The sequence below is a fragment of the Dryobates pubescens genome, chromosome 1 (genome assembly GCF_014839835.1).
Source record: "Dryobates pubescens isolate bDryPub1 chromosome 1, bDryPub1.pri, whole genome shotgun sequence".
Taxonomy (NCBI): Eukaryota; Metazoa; Chordata; class Aves; order Piciformes; family Picidae; genus Dryobates; species Dryobates pubescens.
The window spans coordinates 22,191,208-22,209,932 of record NC_071612.1 but is presented as its reverse complement, the minus strand read 5'-3'; the positions used below and the strand labels follow the sequence as shown (position 1 = coordinate 22,209,932).

General features: G+C 45.9%; 1 protein-coding gene across 4 annotated transcripts; it reads right to left on the bottom strand.

The window, feature by feature from the left end:
- Positions 1-15,980, bottom strand: TPRA1 (transmembrane protein adipocyte associated 1). 4 transcript variants are annotated; one of them, XM_054162829.1, is made up of 11 exons: positions 15,877-15,980; positions 11,190-11,389; positions 10,922-11,054; positions 8,511-8,597; positions 6,664-6,736; positions 5,607-5,686; positions 4,346-4,456; positions 3,864-3,924; positions 2,752-2,854; positions 2,121-2,201; positions 1-1,025 (listed from the first exon to the last, which is right to left on the bottom strand). In XM_054162829.1, exons 2-11 carry the CDS (start codon positions 11,378-11,380, stop codon positions 791-793), a joined length of 1,155 nt encoding a protein of 384 aa, XP_054018804.1. In that variant the 5' UTR covers positions 11,381-11,389; positions 15,877-15,980; the 3' UTR covers positions 1-790. The 4 variants fall into 4 exon arrangements, with proteins under 4 accessions (XP_054018804.1, XP_054018799.1, XP_054018803.1 ...); XM_054162824.1 differs by having other exon boundaries at positions 11,190-11,392; positions 15,877-15,957; XM_054162828.1 differs by lacking the exon at positions 15,877-15,980 and adding an exon at positions 15,739-15,828 and having other exon boundaries at positions 11,190-11,392.
- Positions 15,981-18,725: the final 2,745 nt, after the last annotated feature.

Here is an 18,725-nt window from a genome sequence, read left to right as displayed (position 1 = left end):
CTGACTGTTTCACAACTATTTCAGGTCAGCTAGACAGCAGCACTGTCTGTCCTTGTCTCCCTATTGTTCAGCCAGTTCACATCCACGCTGCTAGCTACCACCCAAGCAAAACGCTGCTAGGGCACAAAGAAGAGTTCACTCCTTTTAACACCTCTGTTCTCACTCACTCAGAACACTCCTTTTAACCCCTAGCAACTGCAACTCATTATTTCCATCAATATTAGCTGAAACCAGAGATAAGCCCAACTTTCTCTTTTTCAACAGCTTTCCTCTTCAGACACCATCACCACTTATGCTGTTGCACTATGACAAAGACCCAGGCAGCCATGCTGCTTGAAAATGCCCACAAAGACCATCTTTGGTTTCACCTACCAAACTCTTTCTATATATGTACAATACAGCAGTCAAATCAACATCCTGATCCCTAAACACACCATTCCCCAAACTGGCAGACAAGTGTTTTCAGTCACTGAAAAGGAAGAGGTGCCAGGCAGGCCTGTCTTCTGGGTCATATTCACATCTGGAACATGGCAGAACAGGAAGGTTCGGTGTTTATAGGTTTTATGAAGACTGTTTTACATTGTTGTCAGATAGTGAAACAAAAATGTTCTTTTCAACAGGATTTGGGCTGCCAACTCAGTTCCACAATAGGTTCTGGAAATCCTAAGGAAGAGCAGAAAGCCATGGCAGATAGCCAAGGCCAGGTTTCCAGTGGACATCCTAACAGCTGTGGTATCAGGGAGTTTGGAAGGAAAGGAACAAGACATCATGTGAAGCAGGTAGCCCTGCTTTAGGCATTGATGGCTTTCCAGCGGTCACTGTCTATGCTGTTGATGCTGCCCACGTGATATGGCATGGAGGCCACGTCATCCAGGTAAGCTGTGGTGTCTATCTGAGTGCTTGAGTAGAAGCCAGAATCCATTCCTTCCTTCTTGGCAACAGCATAAGGGTGGGGCAGGTGCACATCCACATCCTCAGGCTCATCCACTTGACATTTGTAGGAGAAAAGGATCTTCGGTTCAGACCTGGAGCGATGAAAAGTTTCAAATGTGTGGTTAAGCAATGTAGTATCACAGCCACTCACCCTTAACTGAAACTCAGCAGCACTAAGAAATACTGTATTCAGACCCTAAAAATATATTAGCTTTCAGGCCTGGAATACACCTAGCAGAGCAACTGCCATAAGGTAACGCTAAATGTAGTTTTAGCCTAAGTCACCTAAGAGGAATAGAATTGGCAAAACCCCAACTCCAGTGTAGGAAAGGTGCTCTCATCTTTGGAAGTTCCAAATTACTGAGGGCAACAGCATCCAACCACCACTGGGACTCCACAGAAACCTGGTTATTGATAGCAACAGAACAGGTCCACCTCAAGCTCCACTTGCATGCATCAGGAAAACCAAAACACAAACACTTGTGGGTTAGCAGTAACCATCTCTAACTCCAGGCACTACTCCCTTCTCATTTCAGAAGGCGGCAGAGGCACATTTGGATATTTTAAGAGCACTTTATGTTCGTAGTTATTTCAAAGCCTGCTCTTTCTTGCTGATGAGCAAAGCTAAAACCTTCACCGAACCACTGTTTTCCCTACCAAGATGCATCTCCTCCAAGTGGCCACGTGGCGGCAACCCCGACCCAGGAATCACACTCCCGAGAGCTTTTAACTGGTGGCCCTTGGGCCCATGTTAGAGGAGTCCTCAGGCAGAGTTAACCTAACCCCTAAATCGCTTCTACAAATCTACTCCAAAACAACACCACCCAGAAGACCATTTGACCTTCCGAGATTCAAGCTCTCACTAACAATTAAGTTAACAACGACAGTGGGAAAACTCCGTAGCAAACAAGACAGACACTGAAGTGGTAATCCTACCACTGAGAGGTGGTACTGAGAGTGGTCTGAGAGGAATATAGCTATCAGCTCTACTTTGCATGCAAAGGAGCCTTGGATAGAAGCAAACAGCTCTGGATCACACAAGGGAAAACTTCAAGGCCAGAAAGGAGAAAGTGGTTCCCTATCTGGCACTGGAGCCATTACCTTTATTCTACAGATGGGGAGAACTGGAGTGCAAAACAATTAAATGACAGTCTACACCCTGTAACTTCCTGTGCCAGGCTACTCACCCAAAGAAGCCTTTCAGGAATGCCACATATATGAGAGGTGCAAAGAAGCTGAAGTAAAGGAACGTGGTTGCATCAACACAGCTGTCAACAACAAAAGGGAAGAAGGAATTTGGCACTCAAGCACAATACAGCTGGGTAACACCAATCACATCCCCCTAGAATGATCTAATTTCCCTCCAGAGAATAAGTCTTGTGCTAAACAGATTCAAGCTGATGTAAAGTAAACAGACATTGTCATCAACATGTGTCAGAGGGAACCCTGCCAAGACTCAAGGTCTCAGTGCTCCCAATTTTGACTCTCAGAAGCAACACTGACCCTGAAGAATGAGACTCTAGATATGAACAAGGCCATTTCTAGCAAACAGAACATTGAATTACCTAAAAAACATGAGCCAATGGCCAGGCATTTCCTCTCCACCTCAAGAACACTGCAGAGCATGCAACTCTACAGACCTCTCCCCTGTGAATTTCTTGACCACCTAGAGGTCTTTGGGCACAAACCAGACCAAACAGCTTTATTTTTTCAGAGGAACATAGCACAAGTTTATTTTCTTGGGAAAGGCAGTGATGAAGCACAGTCTTATGCAACATGATCAACTGGGCTGTAGGCCTCTTCCCCCAGCATACATACCACAGTCCTTCTATGATATCCACACAGAGAAGAGCACTGCCCAGGCCCTGCACCAGGTTCAGCAGTGCCAGGATTCCAGCATAAACATAAAAACTCTTCCTGGCTGTGGAAAAGGCATGGACAGAGATAAAGCTCACTTTGTAAGAACAAGCCCAGTGCAAATCTGGTTTGCCATCTCCATCAAACAGAAGCCCCTCCCCATCATATCTAACAACTCCTGAAGAATTAAAACTTTCCCATGCTGGCAGGATTGATGCAGGTATAGTGGACTAAACCACATCATCCTGCATGTGTATAGATGGCTTCTGAAAATGTGGTCATGGCAACACTTGCAAAGATTTTACAGGCAAGCATCTGAAACCAGTGGCAGTCACACAACTGAATGTGGGAAAAATAAACAAAAGACCCCCCCACAGCTGAACCAGAAGCTGAACTCTCCCAAAGAGCAGCACTAGCAAAACTGCTCAGGAGACCTGGACAGAAGCAGGATATGCTGGACACTGGGTAGGTCAGGCTTGAGGCATGTGCCACACACATCCACTCCTCCAGAGGATCCCCACCCAGAGGCCAGCACTACTTAAGACAGAACAGCCCAATGCAACCAGCTCAGTAACAGCTTCTCTCCCTATTCAAGAACTTCAGATAACTCTGCAGCAACAAGAAAAACCAGAGAAGCACCTCAATACAGTAAGTGTAAAGAAAAAACTTAAGCAGCTCACAATTAGCCATGCTTCCTCAGGAGATGACCAGCATGTGCACTTTAACATCATTCATGCATTTCAAAGGAAGCTATTATTAGGAAGCCATTTCTTGTGACTTTCTGAACTTTATATATTTACATCTGTAGCACTAACTGAGCAGTAGATCTGGTTTTCTTTAGGGAATGCTTAGCTACTGAAGTAGCAAAGTAATTGCTCTTACTGTGCTCTCCAAAAAAGCACCACATGCTGTTTTTCCTAGGGATAACTTAGCAATCCTCTGCCATGCACCTGTACCCTGAGACAGTGGGATGCACCTGCAGCACAATCACGTACAGGAACCTCTTACTCCCACCTATGTTTTATTCTGACACTGTCTGCATCTGTACTATGGAAGACACTGCGGTCACTTACAGGGCAAAGAAATCCGGTCTTTCAGAGGAGTTTTTGGAAGAATCACCACCAAGGAATAGACCTGTTGAGACAAATAACTGTTCCATGGCTCCTTGGCAACAGAACTCAAGCACCTCTGCAGGAATGGTGCCACACACACCCTGGATGTTTCAAGACAGAGGCACAGACCTCCCGATATTAAACCCAGCGCAGATGGCGCACATGTGAAGGTCCCACACCTCATCTACACCAGCACAAAAAGGCTACTCACTGAGAAACAAGGGAGAACATCTGCCTTCAGCTAGAATTCAGCTGCCACAGCTCACACCACTCCCACCTCACCTTTACTGCTTCCAGCTTCCCAGCTGCATGAGAAGCGTCAGTGCTGCACTGTATGGGGCAGGAGGAGCACTAGGGCCTTACTGTACACAAATCATCCTCCCTGCCCCATTGGGAAATTACAAAGAAGCTCTGAGAGGGCATAACACATGTCCAGTACTTACCAGAAAGAAGAAACAGGAGCTGGCAAGCCAAAAGTGTCTCCCTCCATGGCCATAGATGTTGAAATCTTCTGCTGAGAGGTGGGCATCAGGGTACAGGATTTCCAGGGTGCCCTAGAAGAGAAGAGGCACCAACATAATTCCATTATAACCAGCATCCTCAACAATGGACAATGACTGTGTCTAAAGAAGTTCAGGCACAGCTGTATGTGCCACCTAAGATGAACCACTGCCCTGCTTAGATCAAGCTCACACAGGGAAAGTAGAAGAAACTGAAAACAAGGGAGAGGAAAAAAGTGGCAGGAATCTGCATCTGAAGAAAATGAGCATCAGTGGCATTCCAGAAGAGAGACTGAAGGGACAGGGGATGCAAGCAATTGTCTGTTTGAAATAGAGTTACATTTCCATCTCTAAAGCAGGCCTTTCCAGAATATACGAAGCCCACACTTGTGGAAGAAGTGGGAAAGGACACTCTCATTCACTTAAAACTCCTGAAAAATGGTATGAAGAGAAGCTACCACATAAATAGAGAGTGGAGAGAGAAAAGAGCTTGTAAGCACTCCTGAACCCAAGTATAGCTCCAGCCCTTGACATTAAACAAGGCTTCCCCAGGTTTATCATATGGTAACGAACAGCTCATTGCCTACGCAACATGAGCCTGGTCATGGAACAAAGAGCTCTGTGTTGTTCTAGCACTGTCCCAAGTATAGAGACAGAGGGCTGACCACTTACACATCCCAGACACATACTGCATTGTTCAGAGAGATGGAGACAGCTAATAAACTGAGTTAGCAAGCCAGCTGCTAGTGTGAAGAGAAGCAAGAGCTCTCAGAGTCAGGAGACAAGAGACTCACCGCACTGCCCTTATCTGGCAAACACCTCAGATCTCTCATCCACCTTCCATGGCACTTCAGACTAGATTCAGAACTTGTGGCTCAGGTGTAAAAAAAATCTCGCTCCTGTTCCAACATTCACTTGAGGCAATCCATCTAAACCTCACCTTTCTTCACCTAGGCTGTGTTGGAAGAGGGAGAGTCTATACTTTACAAGGCTGAGCCATTCCTGCCACAAAAAGGACAGGAGATAGACTCTGGTGTACCCTGGGGATGTTGATTCATTGCCACAAGCATCCTGTCTTACACTAAAACCTCATCCAAAGAGTAAAGCTGACACTTGCCAGATAGGAGTCCCACACCTAACTACCTAGCTCCAGGTGAAGTCCTCTCTTTTGCAAAGACTAATTCTTCTGCTCCAATGTACCCACCTGGGTGACAGAATACGCCAGAGACAGCACTGTAGTGATTGCCAGAACACGTTTCACACTTGACTTGCTCTCCAGGTGACCTGGAATTAAGAACCACAGCAATGACTCATGATAAAAATCAGTTCTCTCCAATACAGGAAAACATCTGTAATTCCAGAGGCCGTCAAGGGAAGGTTAAAGTTCACTGAACTGCTATAAATTGCTTCCCTGTTTGTGGAGTCGAGCCCTTCACAGACAAAATAGTCCTTGAAAACAACAGTGCTTGCTTTCCCCCTAACACAGAGAATTCCACACTAACAGAGAGAAAGGAACTGAATTCTTCCACTGGGTTTAACAAAAAAACCCAAAACAAACACACACCCAAGAACCAAGTCAGGAATGACTCCAGTATCACGTACTCTGAGATGCTGTGAAGTTTATTCTCAGGAAGAAAAAAGTTTCTGGGAGATTGGGTTAGCATAGGAAAGAAGGGCTTAGATCTAAACCTCCAGAAACTCCTTCCAACCCAAATTCTGAGCCCTCAAAAGATGAAAGAACTTGTGCTCAGTTATCCCACTGGCAGACACAACAGCGATGCCTACCAACCCTTCTCCTCTACCTCTGGCCCACAGGAAGAGGTGCTCCAAACTGCATTTTTACTTGTACAACTCAAAGTAGAGTCACAGATTGCAAGTACAGTTAAAGCATTTGAATGAAGCCAGGATGGAATCAAACCAATCAAGCAGGGGACGAAGGACCCCCAAAAGCACAATCTTCAATAAAATGGAACTGAAGCAAAGATCAGACTGTTGACATCTGTGTATGTCTTTCACCTGAACTGCACACTCCATCACGTGCTTGCAGGACAAACAAAGCACACTGCACAAGCCACAGATCTGTAAAAGCCATCAAGCTTGCAGCCATTTCTAACTAGAACTCCCCAATTTGTCTTTTGTCTTTATTCTACAGGTCCTTCACTTGACAGAATCACTATCTCCACAAAGCTATAGACGCAGCCTCTGTGTAAAGAAAGGGAATAGGAAACAGTCAAAGCACTGAAACACCTCCTGACACATACCAAAGGCAAGGCCTAGAATCACCACACTCAGTTCAATCGCCAGAAGGAAGAATCTTGTGATCTCCCACAGGATCTGAAGGATAAAAGAAACCAGATAAACGCAATTAGATGGAGCCAGGAACCAGTCATAAGTTGATACAGCGAAACTCCACTCTCTGCTCCAGGGGATGGCAGCCTCTGAATGGAGCAGGTCATTTCCACAAACCTACCACGTGCTTTCTAGGAATACCAATTGCATGCTTGTTCCAAGCCCTGTCCTTGCCTGTGAAACAGACCAGTTGTGTGAGAGCAAACAAAGAGCATGCCTACACGAGAGAGGAAATGGCTATTTTGCCACACTTGAGGATCTGCCACTTGCCTTGGAGGTGTTTTTAGCTGTATTCCAAAGAATCACAAACCCCAGAAGACATCAAAAGTGTAACTAGGGTCAAGCAGTAGATTCTGCAGTACAGTTATGACTGAACAAACTCAGTTTTCTGCATTCCTCCAAAGCCACCAGTCCCTGAATTTAAAGTATATTCAACTCCAAAGCCCTCCCACTTCCCATGTCTTCTGAGGTGAAATAAGATTTAAAAAAAAAAAAATCAACAGGTGAGGCAACTTTCAAGGTAGTCATGTAATAAATTAGTGTCAAACCTAGATCAATAACCCAGATTCTGGTTTATTAATCCTGTTCCTCTGATCACTGAGTGTCACTCTCTTGTACACAATATTTAGAGGCATTTGATGAGATTTCTAAGCTCAGAAAATACAGAACCACAGAACTACAGAATGTTAGGGGTTGGAAAGGACCTCTAGAGATCAAAGTCCAACCCCCCCTGCCAAAGCAGGATTACCTAGGGCAAGCCACACAGGAATGCATACAGGTGGGTTTTGAAAGTCTCCAGAGGAGACCCCACAGCCTCCCTGGGCAGCCTGGTTCAGGGCTTCATCACCCTCACCATAAAGAAGTTTCTCCTAATGTTGAGGTGGAACCTCACACACAGTGTGTATATGAGAGAAAACAAAAGAAAAATGATAAAATATACGTTCACATGAAGAAAAGCTTGACAGTATCTGTTCTACTGCATGACTTCCCAGCCAGGTGCACTTAGCAGCAACACCAACAGAGCTGGGGGAAAAAAAAAACACCTTCTCACCTATTCTCCATTATTTGCATCCCAGACCTACATCTATTTGAGAAGTGAATGAACATGCTACAAACACCCAGCCACTGACAACAAGCAGTGTATTACAATGCTTTGACAGGTAACAGTAAAGGGGAAAGTAAAACAACCAGACCAATCCCACAGAAAAAGCCAGAAGAACCTATACACTATGGGTGGCTCTTGTTCCTCTACCCCCAGAGCCTTTTGTTTTAGGTAATACTCGACTAAAAGTCAAATGACCACAAAGAACAGCACGTACAAAGCTATTTCCTGTTTGCTAAGGGTTCACCTTGTGCTCAGAGTGGCTACAAGGACATTCAGCTATCAGTCTCAAATGGACATTCAGTTTGATTTGCTCTCAGTGCAAAGGAATTTAACATTTTTCCAAGAGCCGCTCAACTACTGCAAGGACAAAGCAGCCCAGGTCTTGCCTAGCCACTAAAGGTATCTGAATGTTTAGATGATCCCAGCAACAGGAAAGTTTTGCTGCCACTATTTGTGTGCCTATTTCAGGAAGTCCATTGTTTCACAGCCCTGGATGTTGTGACTATTTAGATAAGAGCTATCAGAACAGGATTCCATAGTACACGAATACTGCAGAAAAACCCCAACAAACCCACGTTCCTCTTGACTGGATATAAAAGGGAAAGCACAGCAGACTGGTGTGATCAGAACTGCAGAAAACAGCATGGTACCTACCTTATCTGCAACTGTGGCAGCATCAGAGGCACTCACAGTCATGGAGACAACAGCACGAGCAATGCCGACTAAAGCCACCACAAATACCTACACAGAAAGATACCAGAAGTCAGCTCATGTCTAAAAGGCACATCATGTAGTAGTGACCAGAAAGCCTTCTGCAATGCTATTTCCAGGTCATCTTTCAAACCTGATGTGTATTAAGGATTTCCTGCAGCAGATTACTTTGCTGAAGAAGATTCCTCAGGCCTGTTAGATGTAGGAGCACTGGTTTAGAGTTTAGGAAGGAATAAATCTCCTCAACTGTCAGATTAAATAGTTCTGAAGAGGTCTCATCCCCTCCTTACAATAGTATCTTTACAGGCAAGCAGTCTTCCCACAGACCACTGAGGCAGGGAAGGAGAAAAACTAGACAAAACCCACATCCCTCCAAATGACAAGATCAAATGACTGAACAAACCACTCACATCAGATAACAGAAGTCACTCACCTGACTACCATACTTCAGGTCTGTGATAAAGCTAAAATCCACAGTTCTCTCTCTCAACATTGACAATGCTCAGGAACACAGCAGAAAGTCAGCTGCAACCAACAGCTTTAAAACATCTTACCCTGATGCACAGTGCAACATAGAGATACTTAACTCATGACAGCAGGGAGCTCAGTAAGGCTAATTTACCAACTCCTGCGCTGTCACAGCCATACTATGCAATTAAGAGCTCGGTTGGATATATCTACCCTCTGCTGTGCAGACTTATCCCTTAAGAAAGCAGATTTTTCCAAGTAAAATTCTGTGAGGCACAGGCTAATTCTAATGATGCAGGTATGAGACAGCTAAATCTGTCAAGGAATGAAGAGTCCAAGCTGATTCTAAAGTGTCTGTAGAATGGAAGTGATCAATAAGCCACCTGCAGCTGAGTATTTCTTCCTTAGAGGAAGAAGGGATGCAAATGGCAGGAAAGAATAATATACCACCCTCTCCTGGGGTGGAAAACTCTGACAAAACATTGAAAAAGAAGAAGGGTCCCTGAACAAAATATTCTAGAGCAGCTACCAGGCATACAAGATGAAAACACACCCTTTTTGCTTTCCCTAAGTAGTCTGAGACTTCGCCTCATCTATTAGCTTTAATATCTGCTCCACAGGAAAGCATTCCTACAAGACATGACAAACAGCCATTTGAGAGGAAATTCTCACAGAACACACTTCCATCCTCATTTCCCAGTAACATGCTCCAGAAGATCAAACTGAATGAAACTGTTTTCCTCTAAGGCCACTTCATCACTTTCTGCTTTTCTGACTTGAAGAAGTCAACATCACAAAGTCAGTTCACTTGTTAATTCCCCTTGGTTTATCAAGAGTTTCACTTTCCAAAGCCTTTGGCATGAACTCCCCACTGAGCCATGTGCATTACTGGAAGCATAAAGGAAGGTTTAAATCCAGATTGGAAAGGACTGGTAATGTTTTCAAAAGTTTGGACCACTTCTGTGTACACTTGGTCACCCAAAATCCTGCACCAGCCCAGTGCTCACACTCCAGGCCTGAAAGAGCAAACAAGTGTTCCCAACAGAGATTTAGTTGGGGCTGCTAAGTTCAGATTTGGTTTTGATGCTTCTTGAGTTTTGACATGCCAGGCCTCCAGCCCAATTCAAACACACACTGCCTTCTATAAACTTGTACTCAACATACTAAAGAAAAGCAAGCACATTATGCCATGCACTAATGCAAGCCAGAATCATAAAAAGCACTAAAATAAAGCTTCTGAACAGTATTTTAAAGCAAATTTAGGTGAATTTACTTTTTTGACTGGGGAGAGAACAAAATCTTAGATGTTCTGAGAACTGCACTACCTATATATTCTGTTTCCATCTTAAGAAGCATGAAGAGCATCAAGCCAGCAGCCACTGATATGGCAGGAGAGAAACAAACTGGGTTTGGGTTCTACATTCTCAGGCTAACCAGAACCCTGTCAAATAATTTTCTACAGCAGATGGTCAAGCTCTGAAACAGCTTCACATAAACAATTCTCCCACGTTTCTCTTTCACTGCTTCAGTGAGAAGCTGGTTTTGTGTCACATGCTACTTACTGCATGGAGAAAAGAAAGTGTAAGATACTGGATTCCAAGACAACAAAGTAACAAAAGAAGGGGGGGAAAAAAAAGGGAGGGGGGGAGGAGGAAATCTCCACAGGAGAACAAAATCCACTCACATCCAGCAGATATAGTCCCAGAATCTGTGGAAAGCAGAATTCAGATAGTGAACAAACCAACCACCTGTGTTTACTTGTAGCACACCTTCAATTAAAAATGGATTTTCTCTCTGTGAGAGCTGGTCTAGGCTCTCTCTCCAGTAGCTCATGAGTAGTAATAAAACGCACTCACTCATCACTTCACAAGCACAGTGGTACTCACTAGTATGTAGAATGTAGTGAAGATTGGGCTGGAAGTGACCCTGATTTTGGCCCTGGCAGAGGGCAGTTTCCAGAGAAGAAACATAAAGAAAAGTACGTTGGGAACCAGGAGCAGAAGATCCCAGTAGCGGACCCTGCAAAAGTAAAGAGAACAGCTTTTGTCCTGTTCTTCAGCATCTAGAAGTGCAGACACCAGCCCCAGTCCCTTCTCAACCAAGCTCTCTCCCCTGAGCCAGGGGCGGATCATTATCTCGTTTCTTCTGTCTCACCTGGACTTCCCAATGTCCTCATAGAGCAACAACAGGCACTTGTGCGGCACAGTGATGTTGGTGTCATTGATTGCCTGTGTTGCTGTTGGCCACAAAGCTGTCACGTTATCCAGTGGTGTCACCAGGCCAGTGGAATGTGTGATGTTGTCAGACACTGTGAACCTCATCACAGACATCACGGACCGGAACATCCTGCCTTCCTTCTGGCTCAGGTCCAACCCAGCACAGGTCAACCACAGAAGAGACAAAAAGCAACATTCAATCAGTTGTGAGTCAGAGCTAAAGAGCACATCCCTGCCATTAGGCCCCTGCACAACTGCTTCCTGCTTGTTGCCGCCAATTATCATCATCTGAAAGACGGGATTACACAATAAAATGCCACCTGCCCTCACTCTCCACACAGCCATTAGGGTGGACAGCACAAAAACCTATCTTGTATCGGAGTAACAAGCACCTTCAAAATAGTGTAATACCATGTTGAATTAAATGCTGTGATTTTTTTTTTGAGCTTTGACAGATTCATAGAAGAAATTGAGAGCCAGCAGTAATACATGGTATCATCAGACGGAGACAGAAACCCTGCTGTTCCAAACAATTATTGTTGTAGCCCCCAAGATCGACTTACAGTCAATTATTTTATTTCAACTATTGCAAAGGAAAAAAAAAATCAAGGCCCCTACCTAAAACTTGTTGCTGTTACCAACCCTGCAGTCTGAGAACAGGGAAAGCCTCACATGCTGTTACCTATGGGGACTGTACAGACTCTTCATCTCCCTAAGACAACACCAGCAAAAGCCAAGATTCAAAGTCATTCTTCTAACCCTCTGCAAGATGCCAGAACTATTCTGATTTTAAACATGACAGTAAGGCTCTGAAGAGACAGTGCCTAAAACCATGTTAAGCATAAAGCCCTTCAGCTTCTTTGCATCCAGCAGTGTCAACTGCATTGCCCTTCTCAGACACAGATCAGCATCAACCCTAGTAGCTTACAAAAGCCAAAACCAGGCACAGTCCTGTCTAATGGGTTTCCTGAGGTCAAGCCCTCAAGCAGCAGAGCAGTAAAGTCAGAACATGAGGAGCCATGGCACTCAGCTCTTCTGCCTGCACTGCTTTACACCTCTCCTGTCTCTCAGAGATGACAACATGGAATCTATCATTTCCCTGATGAAACTTTTTTGTGCTATCTTCCCTGAGAGCACATTCACATCTTTTCCACCATCTGTCCACCCCCCAGACCCTACACTACTGTGATATTAACTGTCCCTCCAGAGGTTAAAGGGAAACAGATGTGATCCATAAGCCCCGAGTGCTTCATGCTCACAACTTTGGCAGAAACTACACCAGCAGTCTTCACTCTCTGTTGGTTCTGTGGTTATCTTGGAGCTTAAGTGGACTACAGCCCACAGTACTTTAGATCAGGATTTAGTATATACTAATTAAATCAGTATATACTGATTTACCTTACTAAGCCTGCCACTGATTTAATGTATCACTTCGTGCAAATCCTCTGCTCTTCCCTCCCTTAAACAGAAAGCCTCACCCTTAAGGCACTTGACTGCCTAGGAGCTGACTACAAACAGAAGGTCCTAGCCCATCTCCTGACAAAGAAGTGGTCACAGACAACACACACACACAAATAGATATCAGTTGGCATCCTACAGATGCACATTGTCAGAAAGCACTCCAGCAGTTTGTGTGCTAGAGTTAATCCAGGATTCATCAGGGAAAAAATACTCTCCCTGCTTGACTTTAGCCCTGGATGCCATAGCAAAACCTGACAGGCTCTGTGAGAGGACTCAGAAGGTATTTTCCCTGTGAGGTTCTGGGTAACTCACAATTCAGAATGAATCAGCACAGCTCCATATCATCTGTTAAGCTTTCAGAGTTCAGCAGCACCTTCCCCTCAAACCACTCGAGACTGTCAGCCACAGACTCTTCTTTCTCTTCAGAAGCTAAGACTCTTTTCAGGTCTTCTGAGGGGTAAGGGGATCATCCTACCCTCAGCTAACAAACCCTCCTTTTGATTCATCCATGCTGACAGAGGCTCACTGAGCTGGGGCTTTTCTTTGGTGACTGCCATATGCTGTGCTACGTAAGAGAGATCACATTACACAAACACACAGACCTGGAAAGATCAACTTTTGAGTCAAAAAGTCCCAGCTCTACAAGAGCTTCTAACAAACTTTCACCTTCCTTATCTCTTCAAATGTCCTCTCTTCCCCTCAGCTTCTCACTTCTCTGAATTAACACTATTTAAAATAACTTCTATTAATAATTTTGCTCCTTTCTCTTCCTCTGAAACTCCTCTACCCTCTCCATAGCAGCAAAGATAAGGATGTTCACATTTGTCAGCATAGGAAAAAGCAACACAGAAAAAAAGAGAAACTGGAGAAGAGCAGATTAAAAACCTCACTGAGCATGGGTACCATAGTACCATGAACTGCAAACCATAGCCCTCTCCTACTATTCTTTTCTGGGGCAATGGATTTGATCAGCCTGTCCCACTGAAAAGAGCTCAAGAATAAAGTTGCAAGAAAATTACCCAGGAAAAAGATCTTCCTTTATAAAAAGAACAAACAGACTCCATTCTTTGAGCCCAGAAGCCACCCCTATCATGCAACAACAGCAAGCTGCTGATAAAGAGATGAGTTGGCCACAGGCGGCAAGGCTCGAGTCACAAAGTTTCAAAGGGCAAAGAGAATCAACCCTACCTCAGCTGGGCTGCTTGCTACACCCGTGTACTAATACCTGGATCAGTATTCTATTTTTCCTCCCAAGATGGAGCATACACAAAGCAGAGCAACAGAAAGTCCAACATAAGAAAGGGCAGCCAAAGCCATCAGCCAGACAGCACAATCATCATGCTTTTGTACCAGCTACAGGCAACAGGACCACAAGCTGATGGCAAGTATCTGGTTAGGCTTTGGCATTCCCAGCAACACTGCTCCTTACAGCACACTGTCCAAACCCTCACCCTATCTAGTTCAAAAGAAATCCAGTCAGCTGAGCATATTCAAGAGATCACTCACCACACCCTGCCTGCACCAGGCTACTCACTGCAGCCAGCCCAGCCTACACAATGGGGATAAAATCACCCCACAGCCACATAAAAGCAAACCAGTGCCGCAGTCCCGGTCTCCCTCCTTCTTGTAGCAGGTGCATCTATTCACCATACACCAGAAAACAAAATAAAATGCTTTTCCACACAACAACTGAAGTCAGCCTGACTTGGCACAGGCTTATTTCTCTGTCCAGGCACTGGACTCCCAAGGTGCACTCAGTTCAAGAACATCCACATGACTTAGGCTGCTGTGACAGAGCTGCTGGGGAAGGCTTGGCTCCACCTGCAGCGAAAATGCCTCTCATCCAGGGGATGTCGTTTCTTCATCCACGGCACCATAATCACATCAGAGCTCAAAGAAATTCAGGGATCACATCACTGGCAATTGTGTGTGTTCTCAAAACCCAACCACAGAAAGGTGAATTACATACTACCAGAGTTTCAGCTCTAATTAAAAAGAAAAAAAGTTCTCTTCATTGCTGAAAAGAGTATCAGGAAATCTTGCAAGTACAGATTATACTACACTGCATACTACACACTGCTCCTTAAAACATTAGTGCAAGTAAAAGCTGCACTGTCCAGCTTCATGCTTAAATACAACTGTTACTTCAATAAATGCTTAAAAGCAAAAGAAAAGAAAACAACAACAACAAACACACACTTTTTTCTTCTCTTCCTTTTTAAGACGGCTCTTCAAGCTTCAGTTTGGCCCTAATGGTTGCATTTTGCATTTCACCCTCAGAACGCACAGGATAGAGACTTTCTACCAGTGATCTAAGACCTCTCTTTTCTCCAAGGTTTGCTCTGGAGTAAACTCGGAAGAGAAAAGAACTGCAATGCTAAAAACAACCGGAGAAAAATACCAAAAGCAGAAGCAACAACAATAACCCACAGCTCTCAGGGAGAATCCCAGCTCAGGGATGTCTGTCAGCAGTTAAGTATCCTGGTTTGTTTTGGTTTCGTGGTGGGCTTTTTTTAACTCTAGAAGGTGGGCGCACATTCAACAAGCAAGAATACAGCAAGCGAAGCCCAGAGATCAAGTACATGGTGACTTCATTCTACGCTGACAAATAAACATTATCTATGTTGAAGGCTACTAAAGGATCCAGAAACCGGGAAAAAAACAACACGTTAAGTTACTTTCTGCGGCATAGGATCGGCAAAGGCGCCTCTGGACGCTCCTGCCACAGCCGGGCTCCCAGGCTGCAAGAGGAGGGACCCGCTGAAGCGTTCGCAAAGGACAGGGCAGAAGCTCAGAACACCGAGGTCGTCCCAGGCCACCGGTAACCTCCAAGCCGATACCGACTGTAACCCAAGAACCGCAACGCCCCAGGCAAGGCACGAAGCTGTCTTCCTACACGAAAAGGGCAGCTAGGCGCTGGCTACTGGAGCCTGACAGGTACGCTCAGACTCCCCGCTCGCTCAGAAACGACTGCTGGAATCCGACAGTCCCTAGGGGTCCCGCACAGCCCCGGCCTCGCCGCTCACCTCGGAGGGCCGCGGCCCCGCCGTAGCCAGGCCGTGCGGCCAGGGCAGAGCCCACCCCTCCGGGCTGAGGTGCCCCGCCGCCCCTGCCCACAAGCCCCTCCCTGTAAGCCCCTCTCCCGGCGCCAGCTCCGCTCCTACCCGCCGCGGGCGCCCGCCCCTGCCTCCCCGGCGACGGTGCTCAGTCGCGGAGGCCCAGCCCCACCATCCCAGGCCCCGGCCCCGCCGCTCCCCGTGTCCAGGGAGCGTCCCTAAAGAGTGGCTCAAGCAGAGCGCCGCACCGCCAGAGCCGGGCGGGGGCGAGCTCTTTTCGGGAGTGTCTAGCGGCACTATTGAGAGAGAGTCCCCGAGCGGGAGGCCGCTTGGACCAATCAAAGACTAGAGAAGAAAGACTCGGTGACACGGGCCGAAAGAAATAGCGGTGCCAGCCAATGGAAGGGGGCGAGAGGCGGGACTCGGGGGGCGGGCCCGCCGCCCTTTAAAGTGCCGCGGGCCTCTGTTCGTCCAACTGTTGGCTAGGTGGTGGCCCTGCAGCGGTGAGTCCCTTTGCTTGATCACTCCCTTTGCTTGATCACTCCCTGAAACGCGTGGTAGGAATAAAGCTTCCCCAATGCTGAACGCCAGCTGCTCTCATGCCCTCCTCCCTGCCAGGCCCCTGCACTATCTTTTTATTGAGAGTAGCTCTGTGGAGAGGAACTTGGGGTGCTGCTGGGTGAAAAGCTGGACGTGAGCTGGCAATGTGCACTCACAGACCTGAAGGCCAGCCATGCCCTGGGCTGCATCCCCAGCAACCTGGGCAGCAGCTCAGCAGAGGGGTTTCTGCCCTCTGCTCTGGTGAGACCCTGACTGCAGTGTTGTGTTCAGCTCTGGAGTCCTCAGCATGGGGTAAATATAGATCTATTGGAGCGGGTCCAGAGGAGGGCCACAGAGGTGATCCAAGGGCTGGAACACCTCCGCTGTGAGGACAGGCTGCGAGAGTTGCAGTTGTTGAGCCTGAAGAAAGGGCTTCAGGAAGACCTTTTTGGGGCCTTTCAGTACTTGAAGGGCGCCTACAGGAAAGTTTGGGACAGTCTTTTTAGCAGGGCCTATTGCAACAGGACAGGAGGCAATGGTTTTAAACTCTAAGATACACACTAGATGCAAGGAAGAAATTTTTTTTTGCAGTGGGGGTGGTAAACACTGACACAGGTTGCCCAGAAAGGTGGTAGAAGCCTCATCCCTGAAAGGTCCCTTCCAGCCCAAAACTTTCTATGATTCTGTCTTGGTATGGTGCAAAGGACAGTGGGGAGCAAGGCAGAGCAGTGGTGCCATTGTCTTGCCTGAGCAGAAGCCTATCTTGACCACAGGCAAACCACGTTCAATGCTGCCTGTAATGTGCCAGCTCTCTGTTCTACAGCCTGATCATATTTTACAGGCAAGCCCACACAACCCAAAGTCATACCCAAAGGCAAACACTCATGATCCTGTACTCGTCACACACCTCCATGGAGAGGGGAATAAGGGGTTTATGCTACTTCTGTATTAGAATTATTGATGACAAGGTAGGGGAGTTAATAATCTTCCATGGCCTGGATCCTATAATCAAGTCCCCATGGTAGAGAAGGATTAACAACTGGGAGAGTTGGCTTTTAAGGAAAGTTTAAAGCTGACTGAGCCAACCTGGCATAACTTGCATAATAGCAGCTAAAGGGTAACATGATAAATAATCAGCATGCTGTGGAGGTGAAAATAATAGTCCAAGAAAAAGAGTATTTAACTATAATAAATAGGGAAATAGCTGGGATGAATTAGTCAAGATTTTAAAAGGAAATTGAAGGAAATAACTGACTAAACATTAGCAGATTATTCTCAGCAGTAAGAGCTGTCTAACTGTGAACAGTTCTTGTTATCTGAGTTATCTCAAGGACTGGAGGATAAACTCTGGTGTGGTTTTCTACCCGTGGTTCACCTAGGGCTTTAGGGATGGCTTCTATAGGAGCACAAAGCTTTTGCTAAGCTGAAATTTGCTGTACAAGGCCCACACCTCTTAAGGAGATTCCTATATTGATCAAGTTTGCATTCCCTGCTCTAGCCAACAGCAGGTGCACAGAGTTCTGGATCAACCTCATGCATACATCTTTCTCAATTTAATTCTGCTTGATCCTCTTCTTGGGTTTCATTTTTGAGCTTCCCTACAGCAAGCCTCATGAAGGGGACATACCCTGAGGCTGTGCTGCCTGCCACAGCCCTATTCCTGTGATTTTTACATTGGGGTGAAACAGGTTTTTATATTGGTATCATGCCTTTGGAATGACATCTGGAGTAGCCGGTCCTTAGCTTGTCTCATCTCATGCTGCCATTCAAGTTAATCAGATGTTGCAATATTTTGACTAGTTCTATTTATGGATCCAAGCTCAGAAGCTCAGCAAGCAGCAGTATCTCTGAGTTACAGAAGAGACACTTCTGTTTGAAGAGAGGTGGAGTGCTTCTGCCTAAAAAAGTGCCTTGGTAACACAGCCAAGACCAAAATCCATGTCTTCTCTCTCGTAGCCTCAGGCACTACCTAATTAAACATGTTACCTCCCACATAACTGTGTCAGAAGGAGAGATTCTGCTTTCCAATCCACCTGCTCTTTCCATCTGATTCACTCTGAGGCCAGAGCCCAGCACTTGCGACACCAGAGCCAAAAGCTGTATCTCAGGCAGAAGACTGCTGGGTGCCACTGCAAGGACCATGACACTTTAGATCCTGCCTTCCTCACTGCTTACATAAAACTTGTATTTCCCTTTATTTGTAAACCATGCCCTCCAGCCCGAACATGGTGTATGCAAACATAACTTCCAACTCCAAGGACTGCCCCATCTCCTAACTGCACACATCTTCCCACTTCAGCTGAGAACCTCTGCACTCTGTGCAGTGCATAAAGATGATGGGACATGCTCCCCTTGTCCTCACTGTGCCACTTGGAGTTGCCAGGTTGAAGCAGGACAAGAGGTGATATTTACCAACT